Source organism: Planococcus citri, chromosome 5 (assembly GCF_950023065.1).
Source record: "Planococcus citri chromosome 5, ihPlaCitr1.1, whole genome shotgun sequence".
Classification (NCBI taxonomy): domain Eukaryota; kingdom Metazoa; phylum Arthropoda; class Insecta; order Hemiptera; family Pseudococcidae; genus Planococcus; species Planococcus citri.
The window spans coordinates 65,625,776-65,647,912 of NC_088681.1; the positions used below are offsets into that span (position 1 = coordinate 65,625,776).

Sequence of the window (22,137 nt, forward strand, 5' to 3'; positions counted from 1 at the left end):
GAAAAAAAAATTGAAGAAAATTTGTAGTGTAGATATTTATGTACCTATTTGAGTTATAAGTACGTACCTATTTATGAAAAAAAACCCAATAAAATACACAGATCTATAGCTAGAAGGATGCTTGTGGAACTCAGATACCCCCCTCCCCATACTGCTTAGAGCCCTGAAAAAAAATGTAAAAAAAACCACAAATTCCTTGAATTTATTTGAAATTTTTCTAACTATTTCTTTGGAGGTGAGATGTCTTATCTATATCGTTTCAGCACGACTCTTTGAAGATAAAAATAATTTCTCGCAACGTTCCATCTTCAAATAATATAAAATGAAAATTTCATCCATTTTTAATTAATTTCTAAAAACTTTCAACCTTAACATCAATGCATTGCCACACATGTCTTTTTATTTATTTACTTAATATACTTTTATGTATATTCGATTACAAAAATAAATGTAAGTACATAGGTATTTTTAGCAAAACTCACCTGTAAAATGAGACGAATGTTATTAAAACCAGCGCAGCACTGTAGTAAAACACACCCGTAGTATTATTCATTTTCACGATTGCAACTTAGTGCATAACTTTGTGATTAAGTGAATACTTTGTTTCTGAGCAAGTAAGAGCTACGAATTCGTAACGAATTTCAAGATCATAATCATGCGTATAAAAAACTTTTCTGAACAAAATGTCGTCAACATCGCTATAGATAGGTATTTTGGCACCATAACTACGTACTTATTTACCAGTTTTATAAATAAACCATGAAGTGGTGCGAGTGCATTGACCATCAGAATTCAGATTACAATTATTCATAACCGAAAAATTAATGATTCGATGATCAACAATTGTTTTCCCACTGTTCAAACTCATCAAGCACCTGTTCGTGCCAATTTACTAAATTATGAATGAACCCTTTCTGTTTCTTCGTGCACTTATTCTTATCTATTTTTCTACGGGCGATGAACAGGGAATAAATGAAAAGTTTTTTTGAAGGAGGTGGGGAGGTGTGTGTCCGTTGTCCGCTGAAAATTTTAATATTTATATGTACTTGTATATTCGATTTTCAACTGTTCTAATTTTATTTCCCTTCTTTTGGAGGAATTTGAAAAAAATCTGGAAAAATCGAAAATCGTGCTGGTGAAAATCAGTTTTGAAGGAGCGTTTTGTGTTGTTCTTTGGAATTTGATTGGTCTCTCTTTTTTTTTTTTTTTTTTAGGAATCTTGTATGAAATGCTGGATTCATGTCGTTTTCTGAGTAACCTTGGATCCTGTAGGTACATCAACCTTGAGGTCACTAAACTTATCATTCGCGGCCCTAAGAAAAATTGAAATTTCTCACAAAAGCATCAGATCAATTTTACTGTATTTTCACTGAGAAGGGTAGGTCAGGTAAGCAAATACATTGGTATTTTCAAAAATTCGCCTACAATTGAAAAATCAATTTGGCGAGCTGAAGTTTTTTCTGTCGATTTTTCCTGTTCAAAAAACTCAGAAAAAATCGTATCAAATGGTATCCTTTCATAAACTACTTCTACTTATTTATAACTCCATGCAAATCGCGTCCTTAGCTTCCATCGTGCTTTTGTAGTGGAATGGATTGCATATTTTATATTTTGCAGGGGAATTGTTTATTGAGGGAAAAATCATCGCTTTTTTTACTGAAAATTTCAAACAGGCGGTTTCTCAAAGAGCGAATCTAATGGTGAAGTTTTTTTAGGCGCTGGATCAATGTTTCAAGATGAAATGGAACCTTCTTAATGGAAAAGATTGAAAATATTAAAGTTGAATTTCCTAAGCGAAAATGAATTAAAATTGAAAATTTTCAATCAAATTGAATTAAAAATTAAATTATGATTTAAAAAAATTAATCGTTTAACTTAATTTGAAATAGAATAAAGTAAATGAAATTAAAATATGTAAAATTAAATTAAATTGAAAATTGTAAAAAAAAAAAATTGAAAATAAATTAAAATTGGAATAATTTTAGATCAAATTGAATTGAATTGGAACGTAGACTTCAATTAAAACAAATTAAAATCAAGTGAATAAAAATAAAATTAAAATACATTGAGAAAAAATTGATACGAAGCTGAAATGTTGACCTTTACTTAATTTCTATTAAGGGTACACTTTACAGCTGTGATTAGTAACGTTTTTTTACGCTCAAGATAGTCAACTTACAAGGTAAATTTCTCGGCAAATATTCAATGGATTTTGCTAATTTTTTTTTTATTCGAAAGATAATCCATTTTTTAAGCAATGACTTTTGAGATTTTTCGTATTAATCGATCAGAAAATCCGTGAAAATGGCTTTTCTGTAGGAATCCGTTTTCAAGCATAACTTACTATCGGATCACAATATTGGAAAAGTTGAAAAAGTCATTGCTTGAGTTTTTTACTCTGAAAACGTTGGTGAAAAAAAAATTGAAGAAAATTTAAAACTCAACGAGATATTTACCTTGTAAATTTAGATACTTGATGGGCGGGCGCGGAAGGACGAGGTAGGAGTGACGACGTTGTTTGCGGACACGCAGTTCAGGCAAAAATATGTAGAGCGCATGGTTATAGGAATTCCAGTTGAGTTTGTGCAACATCGTTCCTTACTCAATTATTTGTATATATACCGTATTTTCGCATTTTTACCTGATTTTTACCCATGGTTTCTGTAAAAGGTCTAATGTCTTCGATTATTCCTTTTCCAAAAGAGGTTTCTCTTTACCTATGACTTTACATAGGTAAAATATGTACCTAATGAAAAAATTTTTAAACAGAAGACGTTATGCGCTAAAAGCTTTAAGTGATGTGAGGTACGAGTGTGCACAGTTTAGGCAGTTCTATTCATTGTCAATTTTGTCCGAATTGTCAAAATACGTACGTACATATGTATCAAAGTCCCACGCTTTCTTCTTTCTCGCGCATTCACATCCTTTAAACAACATCTCCAGCACAATACATCTTTCATCCTCTTTCAGCCAGTGTTGCCCTTTCAATGTTTTTCTACCCTACATGATAGTAAAATAGTACCTATTTTCTGAATTTTTCCTTTTTCATGGTAGATTTCTGAAGCAATCTTCATTTTAGCCAACAGAAGGTAACACTGCCGGCTGACAATGAGCATAATATAACGGTACAATCGCAGCACAGTTCATACAGTTTCATATATTTTAGGTATCCCTTAACCTGACAATAGTGCTGTGTATATGCTATGCTATACTCTCCCTTTCTCCTTCACCCTCCAAGACCAAACTGCTGTTTCACAATACAACTTCCATACCATCCCCTTCTAAATACGGTCGACGTGCTCGCTCACCTACGTACTTCCGGAGCCAGTTATTCGTGTGTATTTTTTCAACTGGTGGGGTTTGATAGCGATTTCAGACTTTATAATATCGATATGATACTTATCGACATTATATCTATCGATATTTTCAACAACAAAAATTATCGATATATCAGCATAACATTACGAAAACAGCTGAAATACGATACGATGTACTAACCTAACCTAATTTACGTAAAATAATTATGGTGCTCGTAATTAGGTTAATATTTTGTTTGTTTTTTTTTTTTTGGACGTGAATTCAGAATTTTTTTAGAACGTATGTTTACTTCAAAATCAGTGATGGCAAAATGTTCACGTTTTAGTTCCAATTTTTTTCAGTTTCTGCAGGGTCATTCCATGTCAACTCAACCAAAAAAAGGCGATTTTGAAAGTCATGTCTTTCGATTTGGCTCAAATTTTTTTTACAATATGTACCCACCCAGTAAGTAAGAAAGCCGCAATCAGTTTGGTGCCAGCCCCCTCAGGGAGCGGGTGGGGGGGCTTCCATTATTTGCACATTGTCTCGAGGCACTCATCTTCAGCAGCCTATTTCTCCAAAACTATGATACTTTGATCAAAACTGATTTCACAGTTCGAAAGGGCATTGAATTTTGAACTTTTTAAGCATTCTGAAATTTTCAAAAGTTGAAAGTTGAACTTTCAAATTGAAAGTTCAACTTTCAACTTTTGAAAATTTCAGAATGCTTAAAAAGTTCAAAATTCAATGCCCTTTCGAACTGTGAAATCAGTTTCGATCAAAGTATCATGATTTTGGAGAAATGGGCTGCTGAAGATGAGTACCTCGAGACAATGTGCAAATAATGGAAGCCCCCCCCCACCCGCCCTCTGAGGGAGCTGGCACCAAACTGATTGCGGCTTTCTCATTTTTCACTTTTTCAGTTTCATTTTTAGTTCGACTTATTTTCCCTTCCCATCAAATTCGTAATGTACATTTTGTAAAAATTTATTGAAAAAAATGCATACGTACGTAAATTTCAGTTTTGATTTTTTCAGTTTCAGCTTTAGTTTGAGTTTTTTCATTTCGTTTCAGTTTTTAACCAGTTTTAGGTCTTTTTTTAGTTCTAGTTTCAGTTTCAGTTTTCCATCCCTGTTAAAAATGGAGCTTTTTCACCTTCGAGTTTGAAGGAGAGAGGGGCTAAATCATTTACTGGATCTGAATTAATTTTCTGTTCAAGTTGTGGCCTTTGGGCTTTTCTACTTTTCCACCAGAATTTTCCGAATTTTTCCAATTTTTCAATTTTTCATAATGATGGAAAACTGAAACTTGAACTACCTACTTAAATAAAACTGAAAACTAAGAACTGAAAATTGAAAAAAGAAAAACTGAAATGCAAGTAGGTAGGGCTAGTTTGTTTTTTTATCAAAATGAATTTGATGGAATCCTAGTCGGGGAGCCCGCTTAAGGATAAATTGCACCCCCCCCCCGTCGATCCTCCGGGACAACTTTTTTCTTAAAGGGGGAGTCCTAAGGAACATTTCTAGCCCTTGTACTCAAAAAAAAACAGTGGCCCTACATACAAAATGGGGGCCATTTTGATTGACAGGTCAGCCGAAATCGCAGATTTTGCGTTCCAACATAGCACTTGCACAAAATTTTTCAAACTGTACAACAGTAGATTGATAGATCAAGCAAAAATGTATCACCTGTCAAAATTTCAAGTGCTAAAGTGCGTTTCTCGATTTTTGGTAAATTTTTGAAAATCAAATTTAGGCCAAAAATGAGGGGAAAAAATCAAAATTTTACCAAATTGACCAAGAAAGCTGAAATTTGGGATATACCCTATTTTCGACATGCCAAATCGATTGGAAACGGTTTCAAACCGTTTTGAGCAGTTCTGGAGCCTCCAGCAGATTTTTGAAACTCGAAATTCCCACAAAATTTCTCCAAAATGGAGTTGGAAAGCTGAAATTGATTCTGCAAACTAATTTCAATACGCTACGAAGTCAACTGCAGGGGGATTTCAAGTAGTTTTGGAGCCTCCGGCGATTTTTTGAAAACTGATGGAGCCTCCAGTAGATTTTTGAAATTTGAAATTTCCCCTAAATTTCATTAAATGGATATAGAGAGCCAAAATTCATTTTACACACCGATTTCAACACTCTCTAAAAACGACTTCAGGTGAGTTCAAGTCATTTTGGAGCCTCCAGCCACTTTTTGAGTGGTCGTATGGTGTTTTTTTGGAAAAATGAAATTTCCAAGAAGTAGCTGGAAGCTTCAAAATCATTTAAAACCATTTGAAAGCACTATGTAGTCGACTTCATATCTTATTGAAATTAGTTTGCGAAGTGAATTTCAGCTTGGCAACTGCATTTGGTAAAATTTTGCGGGAATTTCAAGTTTCAAAAATCTACTGGTGGCTCCAGGAATTCTCAAAAAGTCGTCGGAGGCTTCAAAACGATTTGAAATCCCCCAGCAGTTGACTTCTTAGCGTACTGAAATTAGTTTGCAGAATAAATTTCAGCTTTCCAACTCCATTTTGGTGAAATTTTGTGGGAATTTCGAGTTTCGAAAATTTGCTGGAGGCTCCAGAACTGCTCAAAACGGTTTGAAATAGGTTCCAATCGATTTGGCATGTCGAAAATAGGGTGTACCCCAAATTTCAGCTTTCTTGGTCAATTTGGTAAAATTTTGATTTTTTTCTTTCATTTTGGCCAAGATTTGATTTTCAAAAATTCACCAAAAATCGAAAAACGCACTTTAGCACTGGAAATTTTGACAGGTGATAAATTTTTGCTTGATCTTTCGATCTACCTTTGTACAGTTTGAAAAATTTTGTGCAAGTCCTATTTTGGAACGCAAAATCTGCGATTTCGGCTGACCTGTCAATCAAAATGGCCGCCATTTTGTACGTAGGGCCACTTTTTTTTTTGAGTACAAGGGCTAGAAAGGTTCCCTAGGACTCCCCCTTTAAGAAAAAAGTTGTCCCGGAGGATCGACGGGGGGGGGGGTGCAATTGATCCTTAAGTGGGCTCCCCGACTATGAAACTGATATGAAGAAACTGAAACTAAGGGCCGAATTCATAGACGTTACTTAAGGGACACTTGGATAAGTGGTGAATTTTGATTCAATTTTTCTCACGAACGAATAAAAATTTTATATTTTTAAAATGATAAATCAACACTTCGGAGTCCAATCTCTCAATTTATTCAAAAAAAAAATTTCAAAAATTCAATCACGCCTGGAAAAATTGCTTCAAAATTCACCACTTAGCCAAGTGATCCCTAAGTAACGTCTATGAATACGGCCCTAAAATATCTAAATCTAAAACTGAAACTAAAAACTGAAAACTTAAATACATGTTATAAAATTTTTGCCATCGCAGATTTTACTCGTGATTTAACACTCCTGAGAATATCGATAATTCTATATCGATACCTGTATATCGATATTCGTTTTTCAATATCGATAATTTCGATATTTTAAAATATCGATAATCGATATAAGTATCAAGGTCTTTTCAAACATGCGGTTTGGTATCATTTGTTATTGTGTTACTTGCCAGCACTGTATTATTTTCGTTAAATGCGTTCTAACGTGGTGTTTGGTGCTCCGGTGCATTACTGCATTATGCGTTCCTTCTTTTTGTTCGTGTAAACTTTGTTTCTTGATAAAGTGAAGTGATCAATGATGTTAGAACTATTTTTTGTCATCGCTACATATGCTGCAATTATTACTTGATAACGTTTTAATAATATAATTATAAAGTATACTGTAAAATATCGTGAATGATTTGAAGTAACCGCGACTGTTGAATGATTGGTGAGTAGAATAATTTTCAAAACTATGTGTATTTGTGTGGTCTTTCTCTGTCGCCATAGTTCAGTAACCATTACATTGACGAAAATAATTTCAAAAATTTCATAAAAAATGTTTAATTATGCAAATTGTTTCGCAATGCTATTTACCTAGTTTTTGGCATCATTCTGGTCAAAAAAATGCAAACAGGAGTAAAGGAAAACTACGTAAAAATGGTGTACGATTGAAAATGAGTGATGACATTTTTTGCATCGTGTGTGGTCATTTTTGTATTTTGTCATCTACGAATGATATTAAAAAAATTGAGTATTCAGTGTTGCGATGGAATTGCAGTAGCAGGATTCAACATTTGATGCATTTTTCTGCATCATTTGTTCGTTTTAGTAACTCGAACTCGTGAAAAAGTGGGTGATGTAATGTTTCACTCGGTGTCGCAAAAATTTTACCTCTTTTTCTGGTATAAAAATTATTTCGTATTCGTTATGTTCATAATATATTTCATAATATGATTCTTTGGGGAAAGGCTGAACAGAACACCTCTTGCAATTGCATTGTGAGAATGCTTTTATTACGTATTTTAATCTACAAAGTTCTTTCTAGTGGTATTTTTCATGAATTTATTCGGCATCGGCTCGGCAAATAACAGTGTTATCAGCTCACCGCTCACCATATGCTGCACTGTTGCCAAGTATTTGAACGCCGGTATTAGTCATTACTGTGTTGATAATATTTTTTGTGTTTGAGTACGTGTAGATTATTCATTCGAATGTTGAATTTTTCACAGGTTTCGTCATCGTTTCGTGATAACGTTTTTGTGAAGTAGTGAATATAAAAACTGTTCTGGTGGTGCTCTTGAAGAAACGATTGGTGAGTGAAATGGAAATATTTTTATGTTGATTTGGGTAGATTGTTTTGCTATTGAATCTTCGTTTGATTTGATAGCTTACCTACCTACTTACCATGAACTGGTACATGATGAAAGTTAGCTTGCATGAAAATGTTTTCTTCAATCTATTTTTTAAGATTGCATGCTCGACTCAAATGTGTTATTTTCTTGCTTGAGCAACTTGTTGTGATGTATTTTTTTTTATTTGCAAATTTTTCGATTATAATGGCTACATAATTATCGTTAATAGAAAATTAGCCAAAAGAAAGAATTTTGAAACCCATCGTGATATTTTTTGGGAAGGCTGTAGTGGGGGGTAACGTGTGAGTATCAGTCTAGATCAGTTTTTTTTTCAATTTTTCTTTCAGTATCCCTCCCTTATCCCCAAACTGCAGCATACAAAAATGATTTTTAGAACCTGTTATCACAATCTTGATGCCATTTCGGTAGGATGGGCGAAGGAAGGGAGGGGGAGCCTCAAAATGCACTATTTTCACTCTCCTTAACTCCATCTTGAATATTTTTTAGTCAAATGGTTCAAATTTTCAAATTTTGTCAATGTCTTGATGACTGAATAGGCTGAAAATTATTTTTAAAAATTGATAAAATTTCCCCTAATTAAACAAAAATTGCAAGAAATGATCTCGTAATAATTAAGAATGGCCAGAAATCAGAATTTGAGGAAATTTCGTTGAAATTTTATACCATAAATTGTACCAACTAATAAAACTAATCAAAAATCAGTCAAATAAAAGTAGAGAAAATTTGGTAAAAATTACACGAAGTAGATATAAAAAACTGTGGAATATTCATAAAAATGGCTCAAAATTGTCAAAAATTTATTAAATTTAAGTATGATTGAAATTAAATTGACAATACTCGAGTGCTTGAAGCATTTTATTTCAAAGTTTCATTAATTATTCAGAATTTGTGGGGAAAATACTCTCGATGACTTCGAATTTATTCAAGTAAAATGTTGCGAAAACGAAAAATACACGAATAAAATTATGGCATTTTTAATCCGAATTGTGATTGGAATCAAATCATAGTTTAAATCCTTTCCAAACCTGCTTTTCTATCGATTTTTCCCCCTATTTCGTCACCAGATGTGAAATTAGTGAGTTGACTGGTTATGTTGGGATCTTCCTGGAACCTTCATTTACCTACATGTCAATTTTGATATCATTTGACCGAAATAACAAAAAAAAAAAGTCTGAGCTTGAAATGAGGATGTGAAAATACCAACTTTTGAGGTCACCCTCCTCCAAAAAGCGGTGGAATTGTAATATAATGCTCTAAAATATCTTCGACCGCTTGAACAGAAAAAATGAAAAAGTTGACTGGGCTGAATCCCTCATCTTACTTCGCTGCAGCTTTCAGAAGTCCTCATATAAGTTCCCATGTTCCTATTGCTCACAATTGCCATAAATGATTACTGAAAATTACTCTTCAGAATAATTACGAGAAAGCTGTTAGGTATTTTAAATCAACAAAAAATGCACAGCTTATTGAAAACTGTGGAAAATTTTCCAAATACATCAGAAATGTAATTGAAACGTGTATAAGTGATCATGAAGTGCTACAAAACAGTGGATCTGTGTACTGCGTGTAGTCGAAAAAGTCGACATCGAGCAGAAAAACTTGAATGTAGGTACTGAACTACTCGTATCTTTTGCTATAATTAGTGTTATGAATTATGTGATGTGATTGAACTTTGAAGTTTGAATTTACATTCTATAATTTCGTGCAATTGCAATGAAATATCTGGTACCTAACTAGTAAGTATCCAATTATTTAGTGAAAGGGAAGGGGAGAGGGTGAAAATTGATTCGTCTCGAGAGATAGAAGTTTGTGATGAGAAATATTAACCGATTCAATTTCGTCTGTGTGGTTCCCAGTCCCAGAAATGGGACATTGTTACAATTACTAATCAGCAATGTCTGATGAATTATGAAATAACTGATATCGACGGAAAGGTACATCAACATTATTATGTAACACCAAATCATTCTCCGTTGAATACAAATTACCAAATACCTACTGAAAAACATGTTATGACTTCGACGAATTCATCAGCATTCGCTGAATATTTTCTTGTTCGGGCTTCTACAAGAGATAGAAAAAAACCTGATAGATTACAGTATACCTGTCGGTATCCAAATTGTTTACTTACTGATATTTTACTGCTGTACTGGTCGATTGATTTTATCTCCTGAAATTATTCATCGTTTGCTGTTCTATTTTTGCTTTATTTTAAAATACATTTATATTCATCAATTAAGAGAGGAGGAATTGTGATCATTTAGGTACCACTAGTTTACAAATCGACGACCATGAGTCATCGTATAAATTTTCTTTTACGAACATTATACTTAGATTATATCGTAATCTAGGTAGTATAGGTAGTAGGCACATACATAGTTAGGTTCAGTTCTTTCACATAATCATGTACATGTACCTAGGGTACACTACAGTCTTATTCCTAAATACGTAACACTCGGGATATTTTGCTTTATTTTGCTTCCTTTTTATCGTGATTTGAGAATTTTTTCTTGTCACTTGTCTCACTTGTCGAAGTAAAATGTAGCCTACCTATTTAGGGGGTCAAATAAACAAAAATTGACTTCAATCATGGTAATTAAATTTTAGCTCTATTTTCCGATGATCTTGGGAATTTCTTGGCTAAGTTTCAACGAAATAAAAACATATTTTTCAGTAAAATTTAGCTTCTTGATTTTACTTCGAGTATTTTCAAATCAAATTTTCTGGGTAAGTAAAGTATAAAAAATATTTTAAAAAATAAAAAAATGTAGGTACCTACGCTTTGAATTAATTTTTTCATAAAATTTTGAGAAACCATTAGTTCTCCTTTCATGTTTTTTGTGGTAACAAAATTGAAAAAAATTATTGAAGTTCAAGAATTTTCGTCAGAGAAGTTGCACTGAACATTCAGATTGTGATACATGAAAAAAAATTGAATTTGAGTGATTACTTACTCATTTTGCAACAATAGATTCGGCCCATGTTTACTTCCAAAGCCAAATTCACAGATGCAAAAGGAAACGAGAAACCAAGTTGAAAGAAATTCGCTGTAAAATTTCATCTGCTGAAAACTTTTTTCGAATATTTTCCCCAATTTTTCAATAAGACTCGCAAGAAAAAAATTTGATGACTCCGAAACACAAAATTTCATCATTTTTTTTCAAAATAAAAAATTGGTAAAAATCAGGATTTTTTGAGAATTAATAAAATTTTTATATTTTTGAATTTTTTAAAATTTCTAGCTCTATTTTGATTTTTGAATGAAATTAAATTTTGTGCAAAAAAAACTTGCAACGATTTTGAAAATGAGTTGAAATTTTATTTCGTTGAATTTGAAAGAGAAATTCAAACGAAAGTCATGAATTTCAAAGAAAAAATTTGAGAAATTAATAATGTTGAAAAAAATTAAATTCCAAAAAGAAATCTGGTGCATATGTATTATGTAGGTACCTAATACCTATGCATAAGATCGAAAATTGATGCAATTATTCTATTTTTCCATCCAAGTCCAACAGTCTTCTGATCTGAGACAAAAATTTTTCCTGTTGAAGAATGCTGTCAGTTTTTATAGGTACTTGAATTAAATTTTCTAAAAAATATCGAAATTAAATTCGATCAAAATCGTAAACCTTGGAATTATTGAACCTTATTTCATTCCAATCTTGTGTGGTGTAAGAAATGTTCTTTGTGAGCTTTCAAAAGTTCTTGAAAAAAAGGAATTTAAATATTAGTAGCGTTTAATTTTTCCTTTGCAGGACTCAATCGTATTAAAAAAATTGGAAAAATGATTCACTAAAAAGTGATTGAATGAATCGATTCGTTCGTGAATGATTCACTAAAAATTAATTATTCCGTTCGCGAATGATTCGCCTAGAAATAAATCATTTTGTTCAATCATCAATTGTTCGTGAATAACTCGATTCGATTCGATTCGTTTGAAAACAGATCTATTCCAACACAAGATGACAAGAGTTTCACAGAAACCGAATCAATCCGTTCACGAATCATTCACTTGAAAATTTCATCAATTCGTCATAAATAAAAAAAAGACAAGTTCGTTCATCGTTCGATTTCAAGGCAAATCATTCACGAACAGAATGATCAATTTTTAGTGGATCATTCACGAAAGAATTGATTAATTGTTGGTGAATCATTCGTGATCGAATTCATTCGTATATGTGACACCATCGCGAATGAATTGAATAATTTTTGGTGAATCATTCGCGAACGAATTGATCAATTGTTGATGAATCATTCGCAAACAAATTGAATAATTTTGTGAATCGTTCGCGAACGAATTGATCAATTATTGGTGAATCATTCGCAAACAAATTGATCAATTGTTGGTGAATCATTCCCAAACGAATTGAATAATTTTGTGAATCGTTCGCGAACGAATTGATCAATTGTTGGTGAATCATTCGAAAACGAATTGAATAATTTTGTCATTTGTGAATCGTTCGCGAACGAATTGGTCAATTGTTGGTAAATCATTCGAAAACGAATTGAATAATTTTGTGAATCGTTCGTGAACGAATTGATCATTTGTTGGTGAATCATTCCCAAACAAATTGAATAATTTTTGGTTTTTGGTGAATCGTTCGAGAAGGAATTGATCAATTATTGGTGAATCATTCGCAAACAAATTGATCAATTGTTGTTGGTGAACCATTCGCGAACGAATTGAATAATTTTTGGTGAATCCTTTGCGAACGAATTGAATAATTTTGTGAATCATTCGCGAACGAATTGATCAATTGTTGGAGAATCGTTCGCGAACGAATTGATCATTTGTTGGTGAATCATTTCCAAACAAATTGAATAATTTTTGGTTTTGGTGAATCGTTCGCGAACGAATTGATCAATTGTCGATGAATCGTTCGCGAAAAAATTGAATAATTTTGTGAATCGTTCGCGAATGAATTGATCAATTGTTGGTAAATCATTCGAAAACTAATTGAATAATTTTGTGATTCGTTCGCGAACGAATTGATCAATTGTTGGTGGATCATTCGAAAACGAATTGAATAATTTTGTGAATCGTTCGCGAACGAATTGATTAATTTTGTGAATCGTTCGCGAACGAATTGATCATTTGTTGGTGAATCATTCCCAAACAAATTGAATAATTTTTGGTTTTGGTGAATCGTTCGCGAACGAATTGATAAATTGTTGGTAAGTCATTCGCAAACTAATTGAATAATTTTGTGAATCGTTCGCGAACGAATCGATCATTTGTTGGTGAATCGTTCGCGAACGAATTGATTCATAAATTGATGAATCAATCAATTCGTTCGCGAATTATTCGCTATAAATGAATCTAGAAATGAGTCACCCTCGTGAAACGCAATTTGAAAAGCTGACTCCGGGAGGGACGAGTTATCCAAATAGGACGAAGGGATCATCCGAGCGAATCGAACAACCACCCATAGAATTCATAGAAAATCCAGTTTTGAAATGCATCTTGAAAATTACCTCTTTTTCTCATTTTTCGTGATTGGAATCAATTGAGCTAAAAGTATTCAGAGTTCTGAACACTTGAACCGAGATATACAGATCAAGGCCTATTTGCATGAAAAATTAGAAAAATCGCCGATCCCGAATGCAAAAAGCTTGATGATTCAACAATCAAGTTATTTTGAAAAATATTGATAAATTATGATCAACATGAATGTCTGCATCAGAACAAAGCTCAACAAAATGCTTAAAAATCACTCGCAATTCCTTCGAAATAATCACCGACGATAATTAATTCGATCATTACGATTCTAGGTTCTGATCGAATGCGGAAAGCAGTCCAGAATTATGTGTGAAATAATTACCGACGTTTACGATCTCATTAATCCGACTCCTGTATCGCTAAAACAACTATCAGCGATCTCCGTTAGTCTGGAAATATGGCGACATATACTAAATGAATATCGTAAGAAGCGTACAAAGATATCATCGTACCCTCGAAACTATCGTACGACTATCTCATCAAGAACTATAGATCTACCCGCTGCTTTGCCTTGTTTGCCTGCAATTATTTACGATGTAATCGATAAATATATCGAAAGATTTGAGCTTTCGTTGAAAACTTGGCTCTGGTATCATTATAAAAATGTCTTCTTTATTCATAACAGTGATCAGGAGTACGCTTTGAAAAACTTCGACGATTTCGTATGCGATTTCCAAGGCGATATTGATTACGTCAAGACAGCTAAACGTATGATGCTTTGTAGTAAATTTAGCACTGATGTGAAATTCAGACTCGCGTGCATGTATTGTTTTGAAGAAGATATCGCGAAGCTTTGGCCATCTTTATGGCGCCGGATACACTATAACGTTGAGTTTTCCAAGTACCCGGAATTTGATTACTGGGTTCGTCGTATCAATAACGAATGCGAGTCGCAGGATATCAACTATACGATTTTTCCTCTACATAGTGTTCCTACCGCTGAAGAAGTGTTTCACAAGTGTACGTGTAGTTCTTATAATAGAACATCTGTGGAGTATTTTTGGAATCTGATACCATTTGAAAGTCGATTCAGGAAAGCTGTCGACCTTTACCGACACAATGCGGTAGGTTTCATCAAGTTTATTCTACCTAAACTGGACGATCAACATCTACAACAATTCGTTGACCAGAATGGTTTCGACTTGATGGAGTCTTTGTTGAACGGTGCTCATTACGACGAGAAGCTCATTTTGCCAACGTGGATGTACATTAAAAACTTGATGAGTAAAAATGCTTTCAAGGATCTGGTCAAAGTAATGTTGAAAGTAGAGGGTAAAGGTATCGAAGAGAATCCAGATAGACGTCAGTACTCGTTATATTCGTGTGGTAAAATATGGCACTCTGCTCCTTATGATCTGAAACGATCAACGATCGTAAAAATTTTATATGACGGTGAATTTTTTGAAAATATGTTTATACACGAAAATGGCGCTTATGATTGCAAGTCGAGAAACGTCGAATTCTTATTGACTTTTCTTTCTTTTGCCACATCCGAAGAACGAAATTCTTTGTGGATTAGAATCTGGCTGGATTTAATCGCGGATACTCGAATCAAAGATTTGCAACGAATGATGGAACTCTGTTTCGACTTCGAAGCTGATATTACTCATTTCAAGGAGGAAATCATGGTCTCCAACGAGAAAGTACTTGAAATGTGTGTTTCATTATTACGTGCTGGGTATTTCACCGAATTGAACGAATTTCTTAGATTTTTATATCCCAAAGTACGAGACTCGAGTAATTTTAGGCGAAAATTACTACAGATTGCTTTTCTGGGTGAAGATGGTCAATTTGCTTCTGAGATTGTGAACAGAATCAAAGAATTTAACGAATTTGTAAACGATGCATTTACTGAGGCTGATCTGCAGGGCACTGATTTCAAAATTCAATTCATATCGTCGTTAAAAATTCAAAAATTGATATTGATTTATTTACATCCCAGATACAATGTTGATTTGAAAAGTGTTATGCAATTCATTGAGACGTTTTCGTCCGAAGAAACTCTATTGCTGATGAAAACTAAAATAATCGATGATTTAAAATTGAATTTTGTTTCTGATTGGGCAACTTATCGCGATATTTTTAAAGTGCCTTTTTTCGATCAATTTTTATTGTGGTGTTTGGGAAGTGCTGAAAAAGTTGAGACATTCAAGCTAGATTACAATATGGAATTGAAAGCTTTGCTAGATAACCTTGAAACCATGTCTGTGTAAAAGATTTTTGTAAAGATGTCATTTTTTGAATTTTTTTCAATGAACTATTCCCGTGTAATTTGAAGTAGGTTCCTCGTATTTTTTTTCTCGGTTATTTAAAATAATTTAAGAATAGTCTTTGTTTATCAGAATATGTATTTTTATGCTTCATTGGCTCTTTTGGTATGAAGTATGTATGTACCTAGTTACATATTTTTCAATTCGTTCGTACTACAACTTGATCTATTCCTTTTGTATTAAGAAATGAGTTTACTTTTTATAATTTGGTAATAAATTACAATTTATGAATTTGTATGCTTCTTGTACATAATTTGATAATTATAATTTATACCTTTCCAACTGATTGATGAAACTGAAAAAAAAAAAAAAAAAAAAAAAAAAAACAGAAAAGGGGAAAATGTTGCGAGGGTTTTTGATTTCGAACAAATGCATTTTTGAACTTGAGATCCAGAACAAATTTGTTTGAAAAATAGAAAAAGTATATCTGAACAAAGAATTTTCAACTCGGAGCAGATATATAAAAATTTTGAAAATCTTCGAAAATTCTGTTTCTAAATACCTTTTTGAAAGTGAAAGTACATTAGGTGTTGACATCAAAATGTAGAAAAAAAAGAATTTCCACAGAAATTTAATTGAAAATATTTTCCAAATTTTAATGCACATGAAACTAAATAAAATAAAAAAATAGAAACAACATGAAGAAATTCCAAACTTTTGATCAGCGTTTTAGCTTACCTAACTTTTCACTAAATGATACATTTTCTCAATGTTTCAAAATCACAGGTTTGATGTCAAATGAATCAATGTAGGTATAACATACGAGTAAGCTCATAAAACTTGCAATTTTCTACCTCAAATTTTGAATTACACTAGGCAACGGCATATTTGTTTTTGGGACGAAAATGGGCTTAATCGATAGTTTAGACCCTAAAACAAAAAACAGAGTGAGGTTTTTCAATTTGAGTTGTTTTTGTAGTCAGGAGAGATGATCAAAGTTGCAAAAATGGCCGTTTTTGCCCTATTTCACGAGTCTGTGGCGACATCAGTATCATGTTTCAAAAAAAAACAAGGTCATATTCGGATTCTACGCACTTTTTTAAGTAAACATCTTTACCGGATTTTTGATTTTCGAACATTCAAGCGCATACGGAAGATTTTCGTTTGTAACACGAAATTTTTACTGCACGAGAACCTCGCCCGCGCGAACACGGTTCCGCGCCACGATTACATCGTGGAGTAACGCCAGCGTCGCGCGCTCCGAGTTTTAAAATATGTTACAAACAAAAATCTTCCGTATGCGCTTGAATGTTCGAAAATCAAAAATCCGGTAAAGGTGTTTACTTGAAAAAGTGCGTAGAATCCGAATATGACCTTGGTTTTTTTTGAAACATGATACTGATGTCGCCACAGACTCGTGAAATAGGGCAAAAACGGCCATTTTTGCAACTTTGATCGTCTCTCCTGACCACAAAAACAACTCAAATTGAAAAACCCCACTCTGTTTTTTGTTTTAGGGTCTAAACTATCGATTAAGCCCATTTTCACCCCGAAAACAAAAAAAAGGTCAAAAATTGTTGCCTAGTGTTATTGAACTGTTTGCTTTCAACAATCACAGGAGTACTCAGAGATATTTTGCTTCATTTCATTCCCAATTTTTTGTGATTTAAAAATATTTTCTGTGATTTATCGAAATGAAATATTCCTATGATACTATTGGAGAGTTGAATAAGCGACATTTCATTTCAATATTTTTTGATGAGTTTGAAAATTTTAAATTTCATTTCTCGATCCATTTTCAAGGAAATGAAAGAGAATCTTTCAATGAAATTCAACTTCTTGTTTTCAATTTAAGTACCTATTTCTAAATATAATTTTCTTGAAAAAAAAAATGTAGTCATCTGGAAACAGTAGATTTAGATTTTTTTCTTTTAGTCTCCTTTCAAGTTTTTTGTGGTAACAAACTTTGAAAAAAAAAATCCTCCTCAATACGTAAATAATATTTCATTTTGGAAAACTTGATGAAGTTTTTTCTACAGAGGTAGGTAGTTCAGTTCTAAAATTATTCGAGACCGACCTGAATTTATGGTTTGTGTGTGCAATAATAATGGAATTGAAATTTCAACCAAACCATTTATACAAAACCTTTTTTTTTGAAAATTGAAACTAATTGGAAGTTTTGTTACCGACTCCCTCCCCCCTTCCCAAGAAACGCCTTGTCCTATTTATTGAGAACATCTGGCTATAAATCTGGTAAAATCTAGCGGAAAAAATCGAAAAAAATACGTTTTCATCCTTTCTCCTCTCCCGCCACATATTTACATTTTTTTGAAAATTAGGCGAATAAAGTTCATATTTGTTGAACAACCCCCCTCCCTCGACAGATGTACGTTTTTTTTTGTAAATTAGGTAAATAAAGTTCATATTATTGTTGAACACATTTTTTTTGAAACTTTCACCTTCTTTTTGATGCCCCAAAACACTTTTCATTCCTTTTTTTTTTTTTTTTTTTTTGATAGCATCGACTTTCCCAAAAATAATCCAAATCATGATGAAATTACAGAGAAACGGGATGCGAAGAAAGCCAAGTTTCAAATTTGAGATTCGGAAAAAAATTTGGTCATACTTAATTAAAATTTTTGAGAATTAGCTAAATTTTAATGTTTTTGAAATTTTTAAAGAATTCTCATTTTTTTTTTTTGGGTGAAATGAGGATTTTTATATTGAGCAAAAGTGTACAAATTTTGTAATTTTTTCAATATTTAGTTTTGGAATTTTGAAGGTGAAAAATAAATTGGCCAGAATAAAAAGGGCCCAAGTCCCTAGGTGGCGTTTTCAGTTTTTCGCCGACGTTCAATACTATTCATGTATTAAAGCACGGCAGATACACTCGTATTGTTCGCTTTTCGAGAAAATGGTGTCTGGCAACATTACACCAGCGTGTTGAGTGCAAATAGGTATGGATTTTTTTTTCAAAGAAATTGAAATTTGATGAATTTTTTGAACCATTTGTTGCATTGCCAATTGGATCAGATCAACAGATTTAATCTGATCAAAACTTTCTTTCATCTGGCCAAATGAATTCAAGAAATTGTACGGATCTGATTAGGTCTGATGTGCTGGTTTGATCCAACATAATCAGGTTCTGATACGCTCTGAACAAATGTATTCTAATCAGAACTGTCATCTTACCCGAGTTTGCCCTCAATTCGCACTAAGTCAGTGGCGTAGCCAGGATTTTCTCAAGGAGGGGGCAAAACAAAGGGGTAATTTTCTGGAAACCTATCGTAATGTGTGGTGATGTTATGAAAATAAAGGCAAAATTACTGCTCGAGCGAAGCGAGAGCGAAAATGTTTAGAAAAAATGAGTCAGAACAACAAAAAGACGTTTATTTTTGCATGTTTTCTTTCAAATTTTCGCTCTCAAGGGGGGGGGGGCATGGCCCCCTTCGCCCCCCCTTGGCTACGCCACTGCACTAAGTGGTGGGGATTTTATCAAGAAAAAAATATATGTATATACAATTTAAATCTAGGACTATACAACTACAGCTCTACAGCTACATATATAGGTTCTAAATTTTGAAACTAATATGGAGCTAAAAAAAATGATAAAAACATTCAAAAAAACTCTCTTATTCAGGACTCATATCTCTCAGGTTCTCATGGACTCATTCCTCGTCAATTCAACCAAGAAGTGGTAGGGGGGTTCGGCGATTTCTTGAAAATTTTTCCTGTGGAAAGACCTTCCAAAGGGAAGACCAATGGCGCAAATCGCATCCCTCTGGGCCATTTTTTAAAGGCAGCCAGGGGGTGTCAAAGTTTTCAGTGAACCTGAAATATCATCAATTTCAGCAGTGGATTACTCGATAACCGCGATACCTACCAAAATGGAACTTTTTCCAATAGTTAAGAGTTTTGAAAGGCTTTTTGGTGATATCATAAAAATCGGTGTTGCCACTTTTTTTCGTACAACAAATTAGCTCGAAAAGATTCAAAACGTAGTTTTCATATCGTTAAACATGAACAAAAGTTTTGATTAGTGAAGTTGACCCAGTTGACCCGTATTTTTACGTATCTGTTGATAAAGTTGAAAAACCCGTTCACTCGATGAAATTAATTCCTCACAAAAAAATCAAAATTCGAAAAAATAAAATTCAATTTTCAATTTCAAACATCAAAAAATGTTTAAATAAATTTTTTCAGTTGTCTTATTTTGACTTCTCTGGCGTATTTCATGAAAATGTTGATAAAAATTACACTCACAACAAAAAAAAATAAAAATTCGTTTATTTTTTGAATCTTTTTGAATTTCAATTTTTTTTTTGTGATGAGTTAATTTCATCGAGTGAAAGGGGGTTTTCAACTTTTTCAACAGATACTTACGTAAAAATAGGGGTCAAATGGGTCAACTTCACCAATCAAAACTTTTTTCATGTTTTAAATCAAAAAATCGCATTTTTTCGCAAACTTGAATTTTTTAAAATCGACTTCGCGACATTGTGCCATCTTGATTTTTTTATAATTATGTTGATCAGCATGACAAGTTGTCTATATGTAATGTATTTTTTTCAGAATTTTTGAGAGACGGAACGATATGAAACTACGTTTTGAATCTTTTTGAGTTAATTTTTTATACGAAAAAAAAGTGGCAATACCAATTTTTATGATATCACCAAAAAGCCTTTCAAAACCTCTATCTATGGGGAAAAGTTCCTTTTTGGTGGGTATCGCGGTTATCGAGTAGTCCACTGCAGAAATGGATGATATTTTAGGTTCATTGAAAATTTTGACACCCCCTGGCTGCCTTTAAAAATGGGCTAGAGGACTGCGATTTGCGCCATTGGTCATCCCTTCGGATGGTCTTTCTACAGGAAAAATTTCAAAAAAATCGCCGCACCCCCCCCCCCCTACCACGTCTTGGTAGAATTGACGTGGAATGACCCTATGAAAATGAAATTTTTTCTATGTGACTTCCAACTCGAATTGAAGGTCTCCACCGAATTCAGTCAACATTTTTCCAGTTTTTTTTTTTCGAATTCCACCTCCAAAATATCTATAAAATTCTTTTCTCCATGAATTTTTGCAATTGAAGATGAAAATTTGATTTCAAACTTGCAAACGGTTTACACATAGGTACTCTACTTAAGTTGAATTTGAATTTATTCTTATTACGTAGGTAGATAAAAATACTCATATCACGCTATCATCTCACAGCATTATTTCGATCATTATGATTCTAGATGCGAATATTGGAATCAGAGTGCGGAAATACCAACGTATAAATGGCTGAAATAACATCAAAAGTGTATGATATTGTTCATCCAAGTCCAGTGACGTTGAAAGAACTATCAGCGATCGCCATTAGCTCGGAATTATGGCGCACTGAGATTAATAAATTTCGTAATGGACATGCATTACTGCGGGTTAAAAAATGCATCCCTGTTCAACGAATCCCATTACAAACGATATTTCCCGATCTGCCCGCCGAGATTTATAATATGATTAACGAATATTTCATTAAATTGGGCTATTCAATAAATGAATGGCTGACAGATCATTTTACGAAAGTATTCCGTTTTTATTATCGTCGTCGTGATGATGTATTGAAAGACTTCGGTGATTTCGTTGCTTATTGCAATGGCACCGTTCATTATGTTAGAACAGCCGAACGAATGATACGCTGTGATAAACTCAGCGATATTGTAAAACTCGTTATAGCTTGTATGTATTTTTTCGAAGATGATATTGGACGAATTCGGGCATCGGTAGGTAAAATACATATTCTCAGAAAAATTAACTTTTCCAATTGTCCACAATTACATTACTGGATTTGCTTTCTCGCCAATCAGTTGTATCACTTACCAAGTCATCGAAATGTTTCTGTTGACGAGATGATGTTTTATCAGTACATGGCTCACAATGGACCATCTGTAGAATATTTTTGGAATCGTTTACCTTTGGAAATTCGGACGAGGAAAGCCATTGATCTTTCCACGCGTGATAAGGAATTGTTTGTAAGGTTCATTTTACCAAAACTGAACGATCAAGAGCTGGATGAATTGGTCAATGAGAAAGGTTATGATATAATGCGTGAATTTTTATATATATCGTCTAATTATAAGAGGCGGACTTTGAAAAGTTATAACTTTGCTGTAGAGCTCGTTCTCCCATTTTGGATGCACATAAGGAACCATATGAAACAAAGTGCTTTCAAAAATCTGGTAGCACAAATATTGAGAACTGAACATACTGACTTCATCATAGCAGGCAATCAAAAGTATAGTTGGTGGTATATTGTTCTTGAAATTTGGAACAGTGCTCCCGATCATTTGAAACAATCGACCCCTAGAGATATTTTGCGCGATCATTCGTTATTTGAAAGTATGGCCTCTCCTGAGCA

The 22,137-nt window shown here is 33.3% G+C and overlaps 1 protein-coding gene across 21 annotated transcripts in view; it reads left to right on the forward strand.

The window, feature by feature from the left end:
- Positions 1-6,801: 6,801 nt before the first annotated feature.
- Positions 6,802-22,137, forward strand: part of LOC135848253 (uncharacterized) — a 260,195-nt gene continuing 244,859 nt past the window's right edge. For 6 of the 21 annotated variants that reach the window (XM_065368098.1, XM_065368113.1, XM_065368104.1 and 3 more), the window contains exons 1-2: positions 6,807-7,102; positions 7,884-7,966. Coding sequence is in view for 1 of the 21 variants with exons in the window: in XM_065368102.1 (XP_065224174.1) it covers positions 13,833-15,740 (1,908 nt within the window). In the remaining 20 variants the exon portion in view is untranslated. Of the gene's footprint in view, positions 7,103-7,883; positions 7,967-13,799; positions 16,131-22,137 lie in introns of those variants that run through there. The other 15 variants (XM_065368099.1, XM_065368096.1, XM_065368093.1 and 12 more) reach the window with 9 other exon arrangements.